The sequence below is a fragment of the Centroberyx gerrardi genome, chromosome 3, assembly GCF_048128805.1.
Source record: "Centroberyx gerrardi isolate f3 chromosome 3, fCenGer3.hap1.cur.20231027, whole genome shotgun sequence".
Classification (NCBI taxonomy): domain Eukaryota; kingdom Metazoa; phylum Chordata; class Actinopteri; order Beryciformes; family Berycidae; genus Centroberyx; species Centroberyx gerrardi.
In genome coordinates, this window is record NC_135999.1 from 12,202,268 (window position 1) to 12,227,837 (window position 25,570).

A 25,570-nucleotide genomic window follows, 5' to 3' on the forward strand; every position below is an offset into this window, starting at 1 on the left:
TGGATGAGTTTCAGCGATTCTTGGACTGCTGGTTTGGAGAGAGAGAGAGAGGGGGCTCTCACTGCAGTGAGTGCTGTTTATTGGATAGCCCACTGACTGAACTTACAGGGAGAGAGAGAGAGAGAGAGAGGGAGAGAGAGAGGGCTGTGGGGTCCCTAGCAGACCGGTAGAGTGCACTCCGCTCCACACACGCGTCGGGGTCACTACAGTTGCAGGCAGCGGACTGGTTTCTCCCGCACCTCCACAATACCGCAAATGAACAGTCTCAAGGGCGCCGGCAGACCTCTCGTACCTGTGCGCGCGTGAAAGAAAAGTCTGCTGCTCGCTTCGTCTTAATTGTTCCCACTGCGGTGTACCCGGTCAAGTGTTGCGTTTGGATTAACGGAGAATAGCCTGTAAACAGTGTCGGCGCACAACTCTCCAAATCATGGAATTATGGATAAAGTTGATGTTGTTATACAGCTGCTGCTTTGGAGCAAGTGCTGACTTCGATGGCAGGTAAGGACACATCTTCAGATAGGCTGCATAGAGCGATGCATCGTCAAATAGCGCGCTGATTGTGATTATGCACATGTTACAAATTGATATCATTATACTAATTCAGTCGATCTGTATCTGCGTTTGAAACCGCGCCTTCAGTTGAAGAGAGTGTTTCGCACATCGCACTGCATTAAAGCCTGATTTTGACATTTGAAAACTGTAAAGCTTTATTGAGATGAGGCTGAAACGTGTTGCTGTTGTGAAATTATGCGCGCTGAGGTGCGCCGTGAGTACTGAATACATGCGTAAAGGGTTTAGGCTCGGCTACTTATCCGTCCTTTACTTTAACATTTGAAATCCACAAACATCATCCACTCTATTATCCTAACTTTTAACTGGATATAGTTATAATCCAACTGCAGAGAAGCGTCTAGCTACACTTAAATCAGCTAATAGTTAGTGTTTTGCGCACCAAAAGCACCTTTCTATATGGGTAACCTAATGCACAGTGTTCACATGTGTAAAAGCAGACCGAGCGGCTCTTGTCTTTGCAGACAGTTGGCTTGTTATAAAGTGATGTGACAGCACATTGCCCGGTGCTTCGTGTTCAAACACGAATCCGGTGAAGTATGTGAAGAGAGAGGTGTGGAGACGTGCCAAGCCCCAAAGAATGCATGTGTCCGAGATTTAGATCTGCCTATAGGTGCATCCGAGTCGAACATGATGGATGACATTCACCCATGGTATCGTTGTTTTACTACCACACGTAATAAAAGCATATTTCAATGTAGGTTCTTTAGTGTTCCTTTTAACCACCATGTTTCCTAAATGTGCGTAGATGCTTTTAAGTAATTGCATCACTAATTGCTTGTTTGTTAATGAAGTGTTTAGTCTTTATTGTCTGGACCTGGACTGTTTGTTATGAAGGCTGTGAAATGTGAGGAGGCGAGTGGAGACTAAACTATGTACCGACGTCTCTTATTCTGTTTCATTTTGGGTTGAATTTCAGGACTCGGGGTGAAATTGGACAGAAGTCCATACAAACAGTCATAGAGTTACACAAACAGAGACGTGGACTACTTCCAGATTTCTTAAATCTCCAACAGAGTGCAGCCAAGCATTGTAATTTATTTGTTTTTCCTCCTGTATCTTTGTCAGGCAGGCTGAGCCCCAAGCAGAATCCTCTCTCATCTTTGCACAAATAACGTTTTCAAATGAATGGAAAACTTTTGTAGATTGTTGGAGGTAATTGTTATTGAAATAATGTCCATGCCTTCAAAAGCCCTTTTCAGGCTGCCATTCCACCTGCTTGTTGATAAATTCTAACATCTTAGTTGCTGGTGGTGTAGCATATTTTTTTCCCCAGCTCTTTCAAGTCAATTTTCTATGGTCAAAGTTATTTCAAATGATTTAGATATCAAAGGTTGCAAATAGGGAAAAGGTGTGTGTGTATGTATGAGAGAGAGAGAGAGAGAGAGAGAGAAGGAGGGAGTACTACAAAAAATAGAGCCTATGCCTGTTTATACACATTATTGTGTTATTTATTACTGAGAGCTTTTTTTCACAGCGTGGCTAATGTCAGTGTGACAGGTCATGGTCTGATGAGACGCGTGGCACTTTTATTTCACGCATTGCCTTTGTGTAATGGACATTTACATTAACGCGGCAGCAGCATACTGTACATTATTAACGTCTCTGCTGATGGAGTGGCTTGTCACGATGGCCATAATTTGCCAATTTTCATGGGTATAAACTTGCCCGGGCCCGACTCCCTGCTTCAATATTAATTCATGAAGAGAATATCCTCTGAGAACGAGCACAAGCAAAAAAGCCATTTATTACCTAGTCTCCCTCACTTATTGCCTTTTAGAGAGGCTTCCTAACAGGCTTATCCATCTGCTCCTGAAGGGTCCTTCACAGGCATCATTGGCAAAATCATTTTGTCCTCACATATAGCAGAATGTAATACACCTACCTGTAAGTCTGTGGCTGAAAAAAAATCACACTGTTGTTACCAGTTTCAGCTCGTTTTGGTCCAACTGAAGAACAGAGGGCAGCAGATTTCCTGTGATGTTGTCCAAGCGGCTCTGTGATCAGTCTTAGGTCAGAATACTTTGCCAAGATGAAAAACAACACAGAAGATATTCTTCCCTAGTGATGTCACTAAATTGCTGTAGTCCGATGCAGCCAAGCAGCACATACCAGACCTCCTCAGTAATAATCCAAAGCCGTGGACTGGTGCCAGATTATGTTTGCATTGTGATATCAGACCCACGTTTGGGCTTTCAGGGGGTTGATACTGAGTGCTAATGCATTTCCAACAGCTTATCCTATTTGGAAAAAAACAAATTACATTTATGGTCAGTATCTGGAGTATGTCAATGTAGGAATAGACATCTTTACTAGCCTTGATATATGCTTTTTGAGAGTGAACACCAAGTCAGACTCGCAGTATCTGGCAGCTTAATGTTGTCTTTCTTTTTGGCAAACATACATACTGTACCTCACAGAACATGACTCATAAACTTCTCCAAATTGTCAGGTTCCACTTTAAATTCAATGTACTGTAACAAAAAAAACAACACTTATTTGAGTTTGTCAAGCTTCATAACTGGTCTCCTCTCCTTGTTATTTCTCTGTCATTTTCCATCAGAACAAGCGTGGGGGTGGGTGGGCGTGTCGGTAGAGAGAAGTGTGAATCAATTTAAAAAGTTGACATTTTATCGAAGTAAGTGCTGCTTGGAAGATCATCATAAGTATGTTGAATATTACCACTGGCCCCTAACGAGCCGGAAAAGTATTCGGTCGTGTTCTGTGAGGTGTGTGTGTTCAGGCATGGACTTTGACATGGCATTCTTTCCCATACGAAGAGAGAAACTGAGAACAGCATGCCGCATAATATACCCTGCATGATGTCTTCTCTGTCCTTTAAAGTACTTAGACTTGGTACTTTACATATACACTACCAGTCTAAAGTTTGGACACACCTGATTGAATGTACTATGTTTTTCATGATGTTAAAGCCATTTTGATCTAAAGGCTTATGCTTAAATGCTTGAAATTAGTTTCTTAGACAAATCTAAATAGTGAAGTTGATGCCTTTGTATGAATCTCTTTCCAAAGCCTTTGCCTTTCCATCAGGGCAAAGGGCGGCTACTTTAAAGAATCTAAAATATAAGATAGTTTTGGTTTGTTTAACACTTTTTTGGTCACTGCATAATTCCATTTGTGTTACTTCATAGTTTCGATGTCTTTACTATTATTCTAAAATGTGGAAAATAACAAAAATAAAGAAAAGTCGAAACTTTTGACTGGCAATGTAGGCGACGTGATTTCTCAGATTCTACTTTTACCTCCTGTGATAGTTGCCAATATCCCATATCGTGTTATGTGTAAATGCAATAACCTTGGCAAACCGCACACAGATCTGGCACCGTGTGCAGCAGAGGTGGTTCATTTCCATGCCTGAGACCTGATGACTCCACAAGCTCGTGCCTTCAGTTGAGCTTGACAGGTCGCGGCAAGTCTCTCACCTGAGATCCTGCAAATCCTGCAGTCAACATCCACGGGCATTTGTGAGATAAATCCAGTCAAGATGCATGTTTCTCATGCTGTGCTATGGATGGATGGATGGATAGATTATGCCATCATCGCTCTGATTGAGGACTCCTCTCGCGGCGCTGATTATCACACTACACCCCACGCTGCCACTTAAGAGAACGGCGCTCCTCTCTGAGCGATGGATGGATCCCCCTTCACTCTCAGTCAGGGGAGATTGGGCAGCTCTGTATCCATTAGCAAAACAATGGAAGAAGGATGGAGCCCCCATGCTACACATCATTTTCCTCCTCTCAGGTTCTGCTGGGAGAACCTTGTCTGACAGTCTATGCTTGAGAGGAGGTGTCACACAGCATGCGTGAAGGGTAATAATTATCTGCTTGAGTTCCTTCGAGGCTTAGTGCAATTTAGGATCATTATTCAGAGCCTGAGGGTCATAAATACAGGTATTATGCTCAGGTCCATTTGATATGCCAGTGCTCAGTTCAGGAGAATGTCACTGGGGACAAAGAGTTTTCAAAGATTTTTTTTTTTGTCTATTTTTGTGCAGTCTCACCACAGGTCCCACTGCTGATTCTGATTACAATCACAATTTCTAAACCATATGAAATTTTCAAAGAAACGAAGAATATGATTTTAACAGTGCCGCTGTGTTTGTGATCGAGCCATAATGCCGAGCTGATGAATTGTATTATACCCTAAGCGTCGAGTTCGGAGTGGGTTACAGTGCACAACTGCCGTGGGCTAAATCCAGCATGAGGAGGACTGAGAGCGGCAGAGAGAACATGAAAGTCAAAGAAACATGATTTCATATTCACTTTCTTTGTGTGTGTGCATGTGTCTGTGTGTTTGTGAGGGAGGAAAGCATTGAAAGAAAAATGTTTGATTTAATAATTCAGGACCTGTTGCATCTTATGAGGCCCCAGTCTCCTTTCTGCTCCCACTGCGCCAAGCAGACCTCCCAGACACCTCGCACCCACCATCCACTGGGAGTCTGGAGGAGTTCAAAACCTGTTCCTTTGCTCATAGTTTTCACAACGTCATGTGTTCAGAGTTCATTTGCATCTCACGCCCATTGCAATACATATATATATTTTATTTTCATATTTCATTATAATCCTCCAGGCAAACAAATCATCATCAACTCTCACTTGGCAAGTCTGTGCTGCCATGGTATCCCTCTCCTGCTGCTGTTACAGTAATAATCAGCCACCCTGTATGCTGTTTCCATTTTGATCATATTTTCCACTTCCTTGATTTGCATCCCTTGTGGATATACAGGGGGGTAGACAAAATAATTGAAATACCACCTGAAAACTTTAACTTTGAACTAACTCAATCAGAATTGCAAAGGCAACTACAAAGGGAAGTGATATGAAGTTGCATGCCAATTACCATTATATATTATGCTCTTCAAAGGACATCTGACAATCACCACTTTCAGATGTGAGTTTTCAAAACAACTTCAGGCAGCCAACAGTGTTCCAAGGAGACCAAATCCTCACCAGAATTACAGGCGAATCAGTCACAAAAACTGCAAAATTATGTGTGGCAGCAATTCCAAAAATCATGAGGAATTGAGGAACAGCAGCTCACAGACAGAGAGAGAGAGACAAACTCATAACAGGATAGTTGCTAAACACTACAAAATTACAGCCTCAAAAATTACCACAGAATTGAATCAATATGCCTGTGACAGAGTCTCAACAAAAACCGTATGTCTTGAGCTTCACAAAGCTGGGATTTCTGTCTTTTTTCCAAGGCCAATGCATAAAGACTCAAAACCTGGTGTAAAGAGCACAAAACATGGACCACTGAGCTGTGGAAAAACACACAAATATGGTCTGCTGAGTCATCTTTTACATGTTTTTTTCTACATCCACATGGGTTTACATGTGGATAAAGCCAAAGGATGGTTTCAACCCACAATGTCTGTTGCCACTGTTAAACCTGGTGGTGGATCTGTTATGGTATGGGCAGCCATCTACTGGGAGTCATTGGGTCTGATGATTGCTCTGCCTGGTTATATAATGGTCAAGGTACCACAGGACCTTATGGTATGGTGCAAACACCTTTCCCTCATGATTGTCCCATATTCCAAGATTATAATCACCCCATATACACTGCTAAACAAATTCAGGAGAGGTTTCTTGAGCACCAGGATGAAGTCAAACACCTTCCCTGGTCTCCCTAATCCATGTAAACATCATTGAAGCTTTATGGGAAGTTCTGGGGTGCGAAGTAGATTTCCACCCCCTCCATCCCTCAAAAAACTGGAGCCTTTCCTTGTTGAGGAAAGATCCAGTATCCCTCAGCTCAGGACTTTATGACAGCATTCCAAGGAGGATTACGGTTTTGAAAGCAAAAGCTGGCCTTACTCCTTATTAGACCACTGATATTCATATATTCTTAGGGGTTTCTGTTATTTTGTCCGTCCCCTGTATATTAATGAAGTGAATTTTGCCACAGGCAGAGAGGTTCATGTGTTTTTTTTAAATGTGACAAGTGTAGTGTATTGTGGGACAGCAGGTGCCATGTTTGTTTGTGTGTGTGTGTGTGTGTGTGTGTCACCTGCAGAGACAGTGTCCCCTAAACATGGCCACCATCCAGACTGCTCCTCTCCTCTCCTCTCCTCTCCTCTCCTCTCCTCTCCTCTCCTCTCCTCTCTTCTCTTCTCTTCTCTCCTTCTCCTCCTCCTGTTCCTCTTCATCTTCTCTCCTCTCCTCTCCCTCTCCTCTCCTCTCCTCTCCTCTCCCTCTCCCTCTCCTCTCCTCTCCTCTCCTCTCTTCTCTTCTCTTCTCTTCTCATCTCTCCTCCTCCTGTTCCTCTTCATCTCCTCTTCTCTTCTCTGCTCTCCTCTTCTCTTCCTCTCCTCTCCTCTTCTCTTTGCTTCTCTTCTCTTCTCTCCTCTTCTCTCTTCTCCCCCTCTCTTCTCTCCTCTCCTCTTCTCTCCTCTTCTCTTCTCTTCTCTCCTCTTCTCTTCTCTCTGCTGCTCTCCTCTTCTCTTGCTCTCCTCTCCCCCCCTCTCCTCTCCTCTCCTCTTCTCTCCCCTCCACTCCCCTCCTCTCCTCTCTTCTTCCTCTCCTGTCCTCTCCTCCTCCTCTCCTCTTCTCTTCCTCTCCTCTCCTCTCCTCTCCTCCATGCTCTGTCACCTGAACTGTGTGTTTAGAGCGTCTCCCTGCCTCACTGCCTTCCTGTCTGCCAGGCAGCAGACAAACATTTTCCCTGGATCTGCCACTCTCACTTAGCATCCATCGGGTGTTTTTTCCCAATGAGGTGATTGGCAGCGGGGGCAAGCATTAGCATTTCCTCATCTTGGCAAAGAGACACTAACAGGCAGGGATAGCGGCAAAGGATGTGCCCTGAATACTGAGCAACAAGCTCACTCCCTCATCAAGGCACAACAGCAAGCATCTATTGTGTCAAGAAAGTACATCCAGAGACACTTTTAGTTTGTTTTAGAATGTTTTCCCGCTTCTCTGGACATGCAGGAGTCATGGTATGCACAGATTTCAGTGATATTTTTTTAATTTTGGAACATTCAAGTCATTCAATTTTATTATTTGGGGTTTGTTTGTTGCTGTGTGCAAAAGCCGCATGGGCTCAAGACCTTTCATAACCACATAATCTCAGAAACGCAGTTGTTTTATTTTGTTGCATGATTGTTGATTAGTTAGATCTAGCTAGGCTCCTTCTCTGTAAAGTCCTTTGAGACATGCTTGTGATGAAGAGCTATATAAATAAATGAACTCGACTTGACTCGATAACAATGCTCTTGGATTGTGTTTCAATTTATTAACAGGCCATGTAGCGCATAAAATTAGCTTGAGAAATGTGCTGTAAGAAAATACATACGGCCCGGTCTCTCCTAGTTACAGATTAATTTAGCTGCTAGATTTTAGACAGCATCACACAGCTGAGCTCTCACAGTATGCAGTTTGGGTTTTCATCAAATCCTTAAATGGACTCATTCTTTCTCCCTTTTCTCTCCAAAAATATGTGGTGAGCCTCTGTACAGATAAAAAGGTAATCCAAATGCACCGTCTGCCAAGAAGCTATTTCTTGCTCTGAGCAGAATAGAACATAGTGTAACAAAAACATCCGGCTCTGATTTTTTACAGGAATTGCCGCGCTTGTGAAATAACATATATCAGTATAAAAACAAGACCTACCTCATTTATTCTCTCCTTAGCAGAGATTGTATTATCTTCCACTCTCATGGAATGATTCGATCGAGTTTCGTTGGGGCATACACTCCCACTGACATGTATTAACTATCATCTAGATGGAAATAGAGATAGAAAACATATTTTTCAAACGCACAAGACAATGCATGGCATCTAATCTCTTTCACATGCCCCATAATGAAAAGAATAGGAATGTGTCCTTCTCAGATGTAGGTGTCAGTGGTGCGCTGGTGTGCAGTGAGGCTTGTATTCAAATTGGGGCTGACAGTCTTTCAACACAGGTCTCCATTTTGACATCAGACACACCAACATGATTTGATATGCTTTCAGTTTTACTTCTATGATGCAAGAAAAATATGCTGTACTAAAGCAGTGATGTTTCATTTTTAGAGAAGTCGACTTTCAACATCCTGAAATGCTACAATGCCGGTTATACTGTTACCTTGCATGTGATAAAGATACAGAAATAAAGCATTTGGTTTTATTAATGTAAACTGTTTGCACAAGATATTCTTTGTTTTCAAGCCTGACATGATTTATATCACACAGTTTGCATTCTTTATCCTAAGAAAATTTTACACAACATTACAGTAAATGGATATGCATTATTCACAATAATGAAATAAAAAATAATAAATAAATAAAAATCACCTAGCTACAATTTGAATAGTTTTATTTTGCTTCTTTGAATGTGCAAATTTACACACTTATTTATGTGTGAGAGAGTTTGGACCCTACAGGCCTATTAAAAACCCATTGTATAATTTAAAAAATATACATGCACTGATGAGAAAATGAGCATACATTACTTTTACTCATATCATAAAAAACTGCATATACACGGTCTTTGTACACAGACAGTGTGGAAATAAAATGACCCAGCCGACTCTCATTTGTTTTGGTCGAGGCCTTTTCCTCCAACAACACGGAAGAGACCCCCGCTTTTCATTAAAGCATTTTAATTGGCTGGGAGCTAATTATGTTGTCCTCTTACAGGTGGCCGCGGCAGATGGCCTCGTCCAATGGGCTGTGCCGGTACGGGGCCAGGGTGGACTGCTGCTGGGGATGGACGCGCCGCTCCTGGGGTCACTGCCAGCGTGAGTGCCACCACGCCTGCTGCTGCTGGGGGCGAACAGGGGCTAACAAGGTGGCGAGGTTTCTAGCTGGGGATCGTAGATACCGTTAGACAGAAGAGACCCGGTAACACTATCGCGGTAACAGAAGGCTTTGGGAAACATACATACGGGAGGAACTCGGACACACACACGCACACACACACACACACACACACACACACACACACAGGCTGATCGAGTGTCACACGTGGGACAATCTTTGGGGCGAAGATTGATTCTAATGGCTGGTCGTACTGGAAGACCGGCTGACGTTTATATTCACACTGCGGGTGGTCAGCGTGAGGGAGAGACTGCAGCTGCAGGTTAGAGGGGTAGATAAGAGATTGATTATATATTGCCACTATATATCTGTTGGTTAAATCAAGATAGCTTACAACTGTCAGAACAACAAAAACACTAACGTTGCTGTGGACATAAGCCATGGCGTCTGGCATGGGCATAATATCCTGCAACGCCATTTAGCCGTCATATAAGGATTCAGAGGATGTGTACTGTCTTTACTGTTTTTTTTTAGTATCGCAACATGGCACTCCTGTGTCAGATTGCCTCCTAATGAAATATTAACATGTTACATTGTAGAAGTATTTACGCTTGCATAAAGTTCCTCTGCTCTCCTGTAATGCCACCCAGGGAAGTGTGAATATACTAATATGGGTTCCTAGTCTGGCCAACAGCCTCACACATGTGAAACCCCCTGCATGGCTTGGTGCACATGGTGGTGTAGCTGTTGCTTCGCTGTGGAGGTTTGATCTAGAAGGGGTTTACACACACACAAGGGATCGTAACACTGCATGTTGGATCCATCCATTGACTCACTGACCCTCCACCTACTCATAGCTTACAGCAGTATTGTTTATTAATCCCCTCATCATCATTTGTGTCTTAAGCATTTGTGTTTTTCACTGCTGAAATTATCATTTGTTGATTTTGATTTGTTTTTGTTTATTGAAACTCATCATGCCATGCTATCATTGACCTTTTTGCTTTTATTTTTTTAACTAATTGTATAATATTGTTGATTTTCTTGTGGGAAATATGTCACACACTGCTTGTTTGGCCCAAAGGTCTGTGCTCAAAGGACTGTTGGGTTTGTTTTGTTTATTGGTATTGGTCCCTCCATTCCCATGTAAATGTGGCTCAGTGCCATCTCTTCAGTTGAAAAGTGTAGTGCCAGATTCATTATTTTGTTCTGTAGAGCACACACAGTATTACATGATTTACATGGCCCCAATGTTTCATGTTCCACTTAGCTCAACCAGATTAACCTAGAGTCTTTGTGAGAAGAATCTGCTTTTTATCCATCTCTCCCTTCATGGCTATTATAAACAAAATATGATAATCGTATTCTTACATAAACTCCTGGCTTGAGAAAAATAAGTTATGGTAATGGATTTGGGAGCTAGACCTAGACTAATAGCTCAAGGGGGCTTGCTTTCACAGTTGAAAATTAGTGGAGGTTTTTTGTGAAGAGTTGGCCTTGTTCATAACCCTCTTACTATTTCCCAAGGCCTTGACACTTGAACTACACAATCTGCATTGCAATTATGTTAGCAAAGCATCACTATTTTATCCAAACAGCTCAATTGTATCATTTGATATTGTTTGTGAGAACATGATGCCAGACTCAGCAGTAGTGCTGACAGGACTCGGCCATCTCAGTGGCCAATACCTCCCAGTGCATCTGGTCCAGGCTCACAGCCTTACAGCAGCCCAGATCCAGAAAATTCAAGACTAGGAGGACTTCATTATCACAGAAGCTCACATTAGAGGATAAAGCTGTACATGTTCCACATGTTCTACCCACTTAAAATACAAAGGATTGAGTAGATTATTGAAAATTCTCACTGCACATGCTGTGTCCAAGTTCTGGCTCCACATGACAACACATTTATTGTTTTGCCTCTGGAAATCAAACAAGATAATAAATAATGGACCTGCCAAACAGCAGTGTGTGAACATGTTTTCTTATGTTTTTCTGGAGTCCCACACATTCCATGTTGAGTCAAGAATATCAGCTCATTTTAAGCTTCACCGCAGCATCAAACCGCTACTTTTTACTCCACCACCGTTTTTTCAGCAAAGCCATATCTGCTCCGTGAGTTAAATCACTTCGTGTTTGCCTTAATGCTTCCAAATGCCCTCGACTGGGTGCTCTCCTCAAATCCATTCACTTGAGACTACAATCAGTATTCCATCAAGTCACCCAGGTACTGATTTAAACCTTAGACGAGGGGGGAAGAAGGTTTGGGGAGTATAATCGTGTGTGTGTGTGTGCGTGCGTGTGTGTGTGTGTTTGTGTGCCTGTGCCTGTGCCTGCATGTGTGAGCGGATTCAGTCATCATGGATTTCAGGTCTTGGTAAGTTTGTATGGCGATAGAAGAGATTAGATTGGAGCTATCGGATTGTGGCTTTCTCAGCCGCAGAGCTCAGTGATCGGTTTGGGTGACTGCTCGCAAAGAATGAGGAACTTAATGGATCTGCCTTGATTTTAAAGCTCCCAGAACCGAGAGAGGGAGAGAGAGAGAGAGAAAGGTGGAGAGAGAGAAAATTCTTAGGTATAAGGAAGAGGGTTCACAGGTAAGTCAGGAGAAACACATGGTTAGGGATGATTGCCACTGGGGGTGGGGGCGAGGTGTCAAGAGAGGGAGACAAGTGAGCAAGGTAGGCAGATGGAGCAGGAGAGAGAGAGAGAGAGGAGTTGTAGATTGATGGTAGACTGAGCTCCATTTATATTATGCTGACATGCCATCCGGCGCTTGAAGCTGCTTATTCTAACCAGCTGCCATCGCCAGCATTTTGCTGCCACCATGAACATTTGAACATTTGTTTAGCATTTGCATGTCTAAGCAGCCAGTGTAACACAGTCACAGCAGCCATGCTAAAATACCCAGCGATCCATCTCTCCCGATCCCGAATATGAGAATGAGAGCGGACCAGCTCCTCATCAACAGGTTGATCCCACTGATCGCCTGAGTGTCCACATGGCTCGATCAGTCATATGAAAAATAGCAGTCTGTATAATGCCGAAGCGTCCAGCGGGGGAATGGAAAATCTCTTAGCTACTCCAGCATCCTCTCTCCCTCTCCCTCTCTCTCTCTCTCTCTCTCTCTCTCTCTCTCTCTTTCTCCCTCTCTCTCTCTACCTCCCTCTAAAAGGCTGGGTGGGTACACACTGAGCTCCAAATCATTTTTAAAAGCTTGAATTTTTTTCTGCTAATTTATTACATTTGATGTCAAGTGATACAGCATCTGTGAGGTTATAAAACCGACAGACTTCAATTCGAAAGCTAATATTATCCATATTAGATGAATATCTTAAGTTCTGAATGTCACAATGGTTTGGGCTTGTGCTACAAAACTTTAAGCTACAGCACATCTGCTACCTCTGACTAATCTCGTCTCTTGTTCAACGCTCAGAGCCTGTCATGAGAAATGTAATTCAATGTCAAGTTACCCTCTCCTGTTCAAAGGACACCAATCTGAAAATACATCACAATCACTGAGAGACTTCCTCATCTGAAACGACAGCAGCTTCGCACAACGTTCTCTCTCCACCGGTTTTTATTGTGGTAAACAACGTGAAACCTGATGAGGGCAAACTCAGTCGAAACTCCACCATAGTTTTCCACAGTAACAATTGATGGAGCTACTTTGATTTTTGCAAGTTACTGACGAGGTGGATGTGCATATAACCTTTGTTTAGCCGTAACTTCCTAATTAATCCAAACCCATAATCCACCACTTGCAAACTGAGTAATTTGCATTTTTATACACAAAGCATCCTTGTTGCTCCTACAATCTGGCAATATTTTTTTTACCTGAATAATAGTGTTTGAATCATTTTACTCAGCAGGAGCAATAGAATTTGTATTGGAATTGTTTTGCACATATTCTGTATTTTAACCACCCTGCTGTTTGGCTGTACTTCCTCGGTTTTTATTATGGATTTCATGACCTTTACAACCATGTGCAGTGCAGGGACCTAGACCCAAAACAACAAAGTCACACAATGGGAAATGGCCTAATAGCAAACAAACACAGAGGTGCAATGAAGGAAATGAGCCAAAATCGAAAATACCAGTGTTTTACTTTCAGCTGCATAGCAGGTGCATGGTGGGTTGAAGCTGGTTTGATACCTCAGACCCTTACTCAGCCATGGATTCTGTGCCAAGTCATTTAGTGCAAAGTGTAATCTACAGCATAAATCACATGATAAACCACAGACGACGATTTTAGTTTTAATCCATCCAAACACTTTTGGTCCTGTGAAATGTGGAGGCAGAATATAAAAAGTAGCATAAAAAGTAACATTTTCTGCCTCATCTGATCACATTACAATGTAAACTTCATTTTGGTCCAATTCATTCAACCACAAAATAATCTCATTAATCATGTAAGAGCATGCAAATACATCCCAAATTTGTCCCTATCCAGACATTTTGGGAGTTCATTGTAAAAAAATTGGGTTCAGTGTCACCTCTGTATTAAACAGGCTATGCTTTATATTAACTCTCTCAGAGAGTCTAGTGGATGTTAGAAATCCATGGGGATTGGGTTTGATTGAGGGCAGTCTTTGTCTCCCAGACTGGTGCGGACAGGATTAAGGCAAGACTTTTGAATTGGTAATACGACCTAAGAAGTGAGTGATGAAAGTAGTAAAGTGATACTCAGTTCAAGTAATTCACTTTATCATGATTGTCTGCGTGGCTTCCTTCTCTGCTCTACTTTCTTTCATGATCGCTGATCTGTAAAGACCTGTCTAAAATGCTACCTTTTCATCTATTAGTGATAATAAGGTAAAAACAAAATGGAAGGGGTTACTCGTAAAGATCAGAGGGAATATGAGAGGAATTGAGAATGACTTGACACTAATTATAATTCTGGGTCTAAAAGCACTTTCAAACAGCGCTGGTTTGAAATCAAATGGAGAGTCAAAAAGAGAAATCTGTTCAAAGTCAAGTAATTGTGACAATTATTTTCCACATTGAAGAAAGTCAGACCATGATCTCATTTAACTACGGTGGTGGTATTTTCATCTTTCAATACAGTGAAGTAATTTTAAGTGAGAATTGTATTTCTGCTGTTTCACAACTAGATAACAGTGAGAGAACCCAAATCTGTGTTTGGGAATAACAGCGGTTGTGGTCAGCCATGTTATTGATCAAAACTCCATTCAAAGTGTATCTATAAGCAACATTGTCGTCAAGGGCGACTGGGAATGTGTGTGACTCCAGACTTTTTTTTTTTTTTTTTTTTTCAGGAATGTTTGCTTGTCAAAGTGACCAGGCATTGCCCTCTAACATCATGTCCATTTTCTTTTCTCTCAAAGACTAAACAAAGCCCGCAACCTTTCTTTGTTTGGCTATTTGTTTTGCAGCTCTCTACGCCTTAACACACAGAGTAGTCGGGATAAGGTGCCAGCCCCAAGGTTAGCTCCACCATGTTTCTTGAAATAATCTTGCTGGACATGTATCCTGGGGGCACATCCTCTGAATCCCGGGTTCGCTCACTTATTTATAGAATGAGCCTACACCCCCCACCCACCCACCCACACATACACACACACATACACCACTAATACCTCACACCCCGTGGCAGTGGCCATCTTCTTCCCTCTGGCCTCAGATCTCGCAACTCGCACTCTCTGTTTTCACCAGAAGCCATGTCTTATGTGCAGAATGTCAAAGTCCTCCAGTGCCTCATTACTAAGATTCAGCTGCCCCTCTAGCCTCCTTCTTGGAGTATTAATAAATCACTTAAGATTTAAGGAGTTTAAGTCAGCAAGACGATTATAAAGACTACAAAGCGTATAGTACAGTATATCATAGTACAGGTTATGTCGAAGTGTTCATTTGTTGATGCAGGTGAAATGAGAATCTAATGATCCTCTCACCTTCCTTCTTGTGAAATAATGCATCGTGTCAGTATAATGATTCACACACAGTATCACACATTTCTCAGTAAAACGGTAATATGTTCCATTTTGATCTCCATCAAACGCCCACGATTTCCCTCGCTCTCATTCGCTCCACACTCATCAAATAGAAACCATCTGACATCCAGTATCAGCATCCTTAGATGGGCCCTTTGGTGGCCCGTGGAATGCCTGATGCAAACCAGCGTGAAAGTGTGTCATCACCAGGCATGTTTTGATGGTGTTGATGGAACGAGGGCCATACATGCTATGTTTGGCCTTCCAGCTGGTATGGCCATTTTTAGTCCTTCATGCATTTGCTGTGGTTAATGAACACTGGCTATTTCCCTGATCTCGCTGCCAGGCCTCCGGCTTAAAAATACCCCGCTTCTCAGTGGCAGCATGTTGACGGGCGCTCCTGACCATGCTTATCAAATGCTCTCTCATCTATGAAAATAATAATTAAAAAACAAAACTCAACTTGACTCGCTTGCCCCTTCTAATGAATTCAGTAGCTTCATTCATTATAACGGCTGACCAGCCCTAGGTCTAATAAACTTCTAGTGCCAGAAGAGTGCAGCTCCATTTCCACCAACAAATTAGGCCATTTTTTAAAAAATTCAATCTGTGGTTTAATTGTGAACTTCGACTGCTCAGCATTGTTAACAGCCTGGCTCATATCATAGGCCTCTCCAAGTGGGCTAACACTGCTTTCTTTCTATTAGATTGCATAGCCTAATAAAGTGGAATGAGTCTGGAGATGTTATCTTCTCCAGTTGAAGGATTCGTTCTAATACTTTTGTGCCTTTGAATTCAATATGAACAATGTTACCGACTGAAACCTGAGCAGCAGTTGTCCTGCTTAACCCTGCTGCCTCGTGAGCTGAATCTGTTTGAATGGACATTTCTGATGTTGTTATTCTATTTAGAAAATATTTTGTTTATAACCAGCTCAAGGTAGTAGTCCCCTAAAAACAATACATTATTCAACCCAGTTTACTTAAGCTCTATTGAATTTTCCTTGGTCTGTATCAAAGCAGCTTTCACCTTTTTTGCAGCATTTACAAAAATCATTAAAAAATACTAAGCAGGCGTCTGATGTAATCTGGAAGGTGTCTCTAACAAAACAATATAGTAAACCCTTTAGCTACCCTATCACAAATACAACTTGATCCATATAATGACTTGGTAGATAGATGCACAACGCAGGATTCACAGCAACACCCCCTCGTAGATGCACAGCAATCTGGCTCATGTGTGATTAGCGCTCTCAACCATGAGTATACTTTAATTTAGAAGCCAGGCTCGCTCTCTCTCTCTCTCTCTCTCACTCATGCTCTCTCTCTCTTACACACACACATTGCTTTTTCCTACTGCCTCTTCCACCATAGTGATAATTAAGTCCTCTGATTGCCCTGTATTATGACAGAATTAATGAAGCTTTTAATGAAAATTAGTAACACTTGGCTGAGGCCCCATGTATCAGACATGCTTAGCAGCAAGCTGCAGTAAGCACAGTCAGATAAGCAGGGCAAGCCTCCAGCTCACTGAGACAGAACACAGAGACTCAGCAAGGCTGTGCGGTTCCCCCTAGTACCATGTATCTGTGCTCCACCTATGTTGCTCTAAACACACTCACACATATCACCATCCACACACTATGTAGGATCTGCAAGGCAGCCTTTTACAGAGTCGCTAATTATAAGATATTATTTTGGTACCGCAATTGTTTCAGCAATACTCCTAACAAGACCATATTATATGCCTAGGTAATCTGTCTTGGCTGTATGCCACTGCAAATATCAATGTTGTATTTTAAAGCCAGGAAAATCAAGACTTCGCTTCTTGTTCAAAGTTCAAGCCCTTTGTTAATCACATACAGTGTAAAAGGGATTAATATCACCAAGGAAAATTTCTTTTCCATTCTCTTGAAGATCCAGCGCTGCACAGAATGTTGTATGAAATATGGTTACTTAAAAATGGTTGCTACTGTATATTTATTAGTCAATAGTAATAATGCTGACACACATAGAGAAACAGACAAACGCACCTCCTCTGAATTGGGCCCCATACTGTTCTTATTGCTCTAATTTGTGGTAAACAGATAATTTACAGCCAAGGGGTTGGGGAAGTCAAAAAGCCACAGGATTAAGTGCTTTGTCATCCTGATCTGGTACAAGGAGTCTGCCAGGGTGCTGCACTGATCTGTCTCTTCCTCTTTGGATCCTCCTTAACAGCTGTGTGCCAGCCTGGGTGTAAGCATGGAGACTGCGTAGGACCTAATAAGTGCAAGTGCCATCCTGGCTTCACTGGCAAGACCTGCAATCAAGGTAAGCTCTCGCCTGGAATGGCGACAGGTTATAGACACCAGACACACCCATTACTCTTGGTTCTGTGTGACTTGTTTGCTTGTTGTTGGGTATTGAAATGGAAAAAATACACCAGAGAAAGAGAGCGAGTCAGGATGCACGGCCCTTGTGAACATACCATGACTTAAGGCCCCCTAAGCAACACCCAAGCCTGCTGACATGCACATTTTTCACCTGAAAACTAATTGCAGGAGAACTCCTGCCCTAAGCAATGGCAGGATAATCATTGTTTATTGTGGCCAAGTCCACACAGCACAGCACAGCACCAACCTATTAATGTTGCCACTTATTCACGGGGCGGATGCTGGTTTCCCACCAGCAGACAGTAGTTAGATGCTATAATCACAAAGGGAGGTGGAGAGAGAGCTGATTCAGCTCAAATGGAAATCACTGGTGAGGCCATGTTGAATGATCCTGGGAGTGCATCCTCTCCTGCGAAGATAACATCTCAATTACTGACCTGAGATAACTTGGCCCGGCTGAGTGCAAGTGATCCTATTGAAGGTGCGTGTGAGTGTTTGTTTGTGTGTGTGTGTGCGCCTCTGTGTGCGTGCATGTGTGTGCCTCTGCCTGGATGTGCGCGTTTTTGCGCATTTTCATCGGTGCACATGTGTATTTGCTGACAGATTAGATGTGTTGAAAAATGTTGAAGCTTCCCAGTTAGCGGTAATTTGACGTGCATCCAAGTAGCTTGAGAATACTTGTGGAATTCACGCCCTAAGACAGGAATAGGATAGCGTGTAATTAAAAACAAGGGGAGTGGGGGGGTTGAAATCCTTTCCGGAATGTTCCAAATGACTCATCCTGCATTTCTAGGCTATAGGTGGCTCCTGTCTGCCGGCCAGACGGCTCTACTTTGTCTTAATCTGCAACAAAAGGGAGAGAAAAATGATCTCCAGCCCACATCCAACTACAACAGACTTTGCTGCCAACGATTCAGACAAACTTATCTGACAAATGCGAGTCCAAGACATTTCAACAGTTTCCAAGATCAGACTGTACTTTGAAGTATCCATCGAACCCCCATTTGTCAATTAGGCTTTAGACATTTTACAGAGCTTACCTCTTTACTTAGCCTTGAGTGGCAGACTTGCCCTTTCAGCCTATTCTGGATGAGATAACCTTGGGTCCTGTTTTGAGCTGGCACATGCTATGGAAACCAATTTAATTATTCAGAAGCCATAGATTAGATTTTCTCATTTAAATTCAGCCTCCGTTAACCATTGATTTGCGGTTTACTATTGATGTGCCAGGTGGTCAGTGTTTCGTAGCATTCTAATATCCTCTCCCTTTGGAGCAATGCATTCATCCTGAGGAGTCAACCAGAGGAATAGAATAAGTTCCCCTCTGGTTATAGGCCTGCTTCCCTGACCTTGATGAGTATTCACCCTAATAGCTTATGGATCAGATTATGGTCTGTGAATTTGTTTAGGACGCGACGATATGCATGTCCTGAAGTAAAATAGATGCTTATTGATTTTGTTTAAGACCATAAGGTAAGTGGAATCAGGCATTACGGCATAATTTGCGGTAGCGTTTGCTGAATTGCATAGATCTCTGACACACACACACACATACATGCAGGGAGATATTGCACATGTATGCACACACAAATGCCACACACAAATGCCACACACACATATGTGCACACATACACACACACACACGCGCAGGGAAAAAGACTCAGGGCATGTTGAGCGAGGCATTCCTTTGCTCTAAGTGGGAGGTGAGGACAGATGTGTGACCCTGAAGGCACTCTGATTAACAAGAGTGTTAAACACCTTAGGAACAGCAGTTGTATGGAGCGAAAACAAACCAGGGAGGAAACATGAGTGATTACACAAAACTCAAGCCTGGCAGATATTGTATTGATTTCATCACCCTCAGCGTCAAAACCATATTTCCCACTATCAAACACTGTTGTTTTAGGTGCTGGTATACAGGTGGAAGAGATTAATGCTCCAAGGCTCGGATTTCTATTTTTAGTGCCACATGCCAACTAATTTCACCTTAGTTTATTTCACTAGCGTCATCGTCCCCATACACAAAACCTCAATATCCAAAATGGGACGTTTTTTGAATGAATCTGTTTATTTTCATCGTTAGATTAACAGGCACTCCATTGTCCAAAATAACAGCCACTATTTTGAGAATCCCTATCATTTAGAGAATGCCAGAGAGAGTGCGTCACCTTCGACGCTGATGGGGATTGTGCCTCTGTCATAAAGCATGGCACAGGATAGATGAATATCCTCTCTCCGCACAAATAAACTCATTATAGTGATAATCTGTTTAACAATTTGGCGGCACTCTCCCCCTGCTGATCCAATCATTTTAATAAGATGATTATTTCATGCAGGTGGATTTAATTAGCTGTAGTTCACCTGCTGTTAAGATGCTATTAAAAGGTCTTGCTGGAGGAGCGATGTCTCAGACATCAGGAGCAATACAGCTGTAATAGACAAGAGAGCGCTTTATGGCATATGCCTCCACAAGCTCTTTTTTCCTGTTCTTTTCCTGCCAACTAGCTAATACCTCTCCAAATATTATCTACCACCGCGGTTGAGGGAAGCATACCATTGTATCCTATATGTCGGAATATTGGCTAATACCTGAAGTTGGCTTTCATTTCCTTTGTCTTGGCTAAGTCACCCTCATTGTCTCAGAAAAGAAAGATTGCTTTCCCTAATTTTCCAGTAAATTTGATTCTGGGTCCAGGTGCGGCCTGAAACTTTGGATTTGTTGGTCTAGAAACCAATCCCTCTCGCTCGCTCTTCCTCTCTCTGCCCGTCTGCCGTGTGATATTTTGAAGTTAACAGTCGAACAGGTGGGAGAATTTCAAAGGATCGCGTGTCATCATACTGTATAATTACCACCAACCATCATATAATTACCACCAACTATACGATTGTTCAATCATTATGCATGTAGTCCTTTTTTTTTATCAAGGTCATTAAAGGGGCATTAAAGGATAATTCAGGTTATTTTCAACCTGGGCCTTGTTTTCCTGTTTTCGCCATCATGATAATTGGTTGTGTTCAAAAGTTCATCACTTTAGAGCTTTACGTTTCTCCAGTTCGCCGTAACATTGCTCTCCCATACACACTCACGGGCCAAAGCAGCCTCCAAAAGTTGAACCCAAAAAGTGATTAAAACACGTCTTTTCAGCACTATAACAACCACACTACCGGCCACTACTAAGTGGAGGAAAGTAAAGCTTTTCACTTGATACAATTTTTAACGCAATCAGTCGTCATGATGGCACGAACAGGTAAAATAAGGCCCAGGTTGAAAATAACCGGAATTAGCCTTTAAGTAATTTAATACCTTTATCGACCTCTATTGGTGACAAGTAGGAATTGCAGCAACATTGATAGAACTGATCTCCTCTGAGCCCCCGCCCCCACCCCTCCCCCCTCCCGTCCCCTTGAGTGGCGGTGGCCTGTAATTGATACAAACAATAAAGTCACATTTTCACAATAGAAACGATTAAGCCATGCAGATATATTATGGTATTTTTTGTGCTATGGGGCAGTAAAAATCTTGCCCTCTTTAAATGAACAAGTGAATTTCCCCTAGGGGATCAATAAAGTGCAATCTTATCTTATCTTATGCCCTTTGCCCTTTGACTTTTAGCTGTTACCTACTATATGTACGTCCTAAGGCTGTAGAGTTCAGATAACATTAGATAGGTGTAAGGCATAATACATTTTCTGATATGTAAAGCAATTTTTGGAATGTGCACTAACATTTATTCAATCCTTTGCACTTTCACAATGCGACACAGGTGAGATGATACTCCAGGTGGATTTTTGCTATCTTGTTCACAGCTATACAAACCTCTTAGACCAGTAGTGCTTGGGATTAATTGAAGGCCTGAGACAAGTGATTTGTCCCGGACTGAGTTGGCAAGAATGTAGCAGACCTGCATAACTGCAGTTTAGATTTCCACATCCCCTCAATGGCAAAACACTTGAACCGTTTGAAGCTTGCAAAACGGTCAGAGGTGGTTGTATCGTCTTCCTGTCAGTTAACAATAGGTGTTGTTAGCTAACTGCCAGAGGAAAGGTTGCTGGACGGATGGATGGATGGAGAGGAGGAGGGGCGGGCGGGCGGTGGGTGAAATTCTCGGGGCTGACGTGTTTGCAGTCAAGCCTTGATTCGGCTGTTGAAATGGAAACCTCTGTCTACCTTTGAACCTCCAGATACAGACAAATTGAGAAGGGATCCTCAGAATCCATGCGATATCCATGAGATCCTATTTCATCCTCCCGACGAAAAGGAATGCCAAAGAGAGGAGAGAACAGGGGAAGGACAGCAAACACTCTCTCTCTCTCCCACATGCCCTCTTTTTTCTCCCTGATACTCAGCTCATGTCCAATTCCCACAAGTGTAATCCTCTTTGCTGCATAATGTTCTTCTTTACTTTCCAGGAATGTGGTGTGGTCAGAGGTGCTCTAATCCGTGGGTTGGTGCTTTTCATTCTCACTGCATATTTCTCTCTCTCTCTCTCTCTTTCTCTCTCTCTCTGTCCTTCACTCTCTCCACTCTTTTACTATTTTGTCTCAACCAAACCCTCCACCCCCCCCCCTCCCATCCTTTTCACCCATTTTCTGTCTCTAAAGAAGAAGCGCTGGACTATTTAACCCCACCCATGTGGGACAGTCACCTTCCTATCTTTCTTCACGTGGACCATCAGCTGGCGAGAGTAGTGATGGAGGGTGAGACTCATCGATCGCAAAGGCAACCCCCCCCCCCCCCCCCCTACAGCCGCCTCTTCTCTTCTCCCGTCTTAGCAACCACTTGCATGGTGTTGCGCTGCGCGGGCCGAGGAGGAGCGAATGTCCCTCCCTACGGTTTTCTTACTATTGTCTATCCTCCCCTGGCAGAACAGGCACCACCCGAGAGCAGCTTTGCAGTAGCAATGACAGCGTGAATGCCAAGCATGCCATGCCGCGTTCGTAGTCTATGCCACATCTACATCTGTCATCTGTCTCTCTCTCTTTCTTTCATTCTCTCTCTCTTCCCCTGTCTAAACAAGTGACCAAGTTCATCTCTCAGCAGCACGGAGCCACTATGAATTTTTTCTTCATCGCTCTGCCTTTTTTTCTTTTTACCTGTCTCCTTCTTTTCCTGAATTTCGAGCACCTTCCGGGAGAAAAGAGAGCTCCCTCGACTCTTAAAAACCATCATCGACACGGACACAGTTCTCACGGCTTCCACATCTCCGCCAGAACAAGGCCTAGCATTCTAACCACTGTTATCTCCTTTAGAGACCAGCATATTGCTGAGAAAGAGACCCCTGCTAATCTCTCTCTCAGTGATAGAGGCGTGTCGAGAATGTAGCGTAGCATACCTTGGTGGAGTCGACCCAATAAATCACTCCACTCTGCATCACTTCAGATGTGTCTCAACAGTTCATTTACTGTACAGTGAACACGCCAGAGGGGCTCTGCACGTAGAAGCTATCGCCCCGGCTCCTGCTGTCCTGGGGCCGTGTCAAATTGTCAATTGGTGGTCATACCTGTCTCTTATCTCTCTCTTTCTCCACCCTTCGCTGTCTGTGTCCTCTGTCAATCTTGTCTTCTGTGTTTTTTTTCCACATAGAGAAGACCCTGGCTGTGTCTTGTTTGGCATGTGCTGATGCTCATGGAGCTTTCACTGTCTGAGAATGTGACCGTTCCAATAATCCCTCATTTACATTTTTAAGCTGTTTTTCAGTGTGACGGGCAAGCGGAGACCTGCTTTCTCTACCACAGTGTCGATGGACTGTGTCATCTTGGGTTTTTTGTAATTGTAGCAATGAGAATGGCAACAAGGGCGACACGGTTGAAAAAGTGAAATGTGTGTGTGTGTGTGTGTGTGTGTGTGTGTGTGTGTGCTGAGGACCTTATATTATAAGAGATGGAAATGATTGTTAGGACCAATTTTCAGCTATGAGCAGGAGAATGTAATTGTTTTGACCTTAATCACCTTGATAAAGGATAAAAAGCATTAAAATTAGTCCCAGAAATGTTGTAATTCTTCAGCAGCTATCTAAGAAATGTAATATATTCATGTAATATTTTTTGTATCTAATGGTAATTTTATATCAGTTAACAGTTCCCTTATAATCCCATGAGTCTCCTTTAGTAGAATAACAGAGTTGTGACGTTTCCTCCAACACTCCAAACAGTATTATTTTCATTTTCCTTATTCTTGTATTTGGTGAAAGTGATTGTGTAGTGTTATAAATTTATTACCAATGTCAGCCCTCAAGTAACATCTCTGTTATACAAATTCATGATGATTTCTCGGCACAGCCAGTAATTGTGGTTGTGTCTCACACAGTCTTTTTCACTGTTGTCAGACTATGCACAAGTTTCAGTTCTCAAACTATCTGACCCATACATGCCTTCCAGCAGAATTTTCAGCTATGGAAATTGACTTTAAGCCTGCTGGTACTTGGGAGGATTTAAGAGGCAGACAGGCAGTCCACCTCCCAACCCCATGCACCAATCACACAGCCAACATGACTTTAGTAGACCAGCCAGCTACCATTAATACAAGGTTGGATCTGCAGATATACCGCGCGACTGGGTGTCCGCTCCGTCATTCATCCATATAAATCTATGGCATCTGTCAAATGTGGGTGGCATGCGGCACCCAAAGAATGCATCCTGCACATGTTCCCCCGGAGCTAAAGACGGCACCGCTCACAGCGCCGCAAGCCAAGCTGAAAATGACCCCGCATGTGCAGTGAGATGAAATCTATTTGTGATGAGAGGCTTGGTTATACTATGTCCTGGAAACGCGGGGAGTGTAATTCACTTTTAAGTTATTTATATTGCTTGGAGTCTGCGTCACCATTCCAACTTGATGGGGTCCTGCGGAGTTTCGAGTTTGCTCTTCCCCTTTTGGTCCTGGTGCTCCCAACGGACCCCACATTTAGGTGTTATGGGCAGGAAACTCGTAATGCTAATTGTAGGTGAAGAGTTCATCTGATATGCGGACCTGTCACCGATGCTTTTCAGTCTCACTCACTGTTGCCAAGCGAAGAATATTTCAGATTCATGCAGAGATAACGGCCCTCATGCACAAAAGGTTCTTACCCTCAAATTTTGCGCTTATGGCCAAATCCAAGTTAGTTGTAAAAAAAAATTGTGTTCGAATCAAAATGAGCAGTTTACACTTATTTTCTCCAAATATCTTTTTTCTGTTACATACGGCAGACATATATGTGGCAGTTGTGGCCAAATAGTTTGGGATCCCATAGCATATCTATCCCATAACAGCCTGGTCACATGTTCCATCCCCACAATAGCCATTGTCTGAACCCCTACCTGTTCACTCTTTTTAAGTCACTCTGGGTAAGACAGAGAAGAAATTTGGTCCATTCTGTTCCAAACATATTAAAATGCAGCCAAGAATGGTCTCGAGTTCTTTTGTTCATTTATAATCAAAATAAGGAGGAGGAGGGAAACCACTTGTAATGCAGAGAGTAAGAAAATGTATTCAAGCTTAACATCGCAAAAAATCGCGTTAGAAAGCTGTGGAACACTTATCACTGGCTTATGCACACTTGGTAATACATTTCAAGTCAGAACTCTTCCTCAGGCAGTGATAAATGTTCCGCAGCTTTCGAACGTGATTTGTTTACGATGTTAAGCTTGAATGCATTTTCTTACTTTCTGCATTACAAGTGGTTTCCCTTCTGCCATTATTTTGCTTAATATTTTGGCCAATTTTGGAGCCCTTTGTTGCTTTCCACCTTTTTATCTTTAAACCTTATTCACGTATAATCTGAATAGCCTTTAATTTGCTTGCAAGAATGCGTCAAGCAGTCAAGGCCTAGGCATTGTAACAGATAGGTAACACAGCTATGGTTCTGCCTGATATCACAACAACAGGAATCTTAGCTTAACATTTGTTTATGTTGACAACATTA

At 42.7% G+C, this 25,570-nt stretch overlaps 1 protein-coding gene across 6 annotated transcripts in view; it reads left to right on the plus strand.

The window, feature by feature from the left end:
• Positions 1-145: 145 nt before the first annotated feature.
• Positions 146-25,570, plus strand: part of npnta (nephronectin a) — a 45,779-nt gene continuing 20,354 nt past the window's right edge. For 2 of the 6 annotated variants that reach the window (XM_078291398.1, XM_078291400.1), the window contains exons 1-4: positions 146-498; positions 9,222-9,322; positions 14,738-14,788; positions 17,512-17,604. In XM_078291398.1, the coding sequence (XP_078147524.1) occupies positions 428-498; positions 9,222-9,322; positions 14,738-14,788; positions 17,512-17,604 (316 nt within the window). In that variant the 5' untranslated portion in view covers positions 146-427. Of the gene's footprint in view, positions 499-9,221; positions 9,323-14,737; positions 14,789-17,511; positions 17,605-22,272; positions 22,365-25,570 lie in introns of those variants that run through there. The other 4 variants (XM_078291401.1, XM_078291404.1, XM_078291408.1 and 1 more) reach the window with 2 other exon arrangements.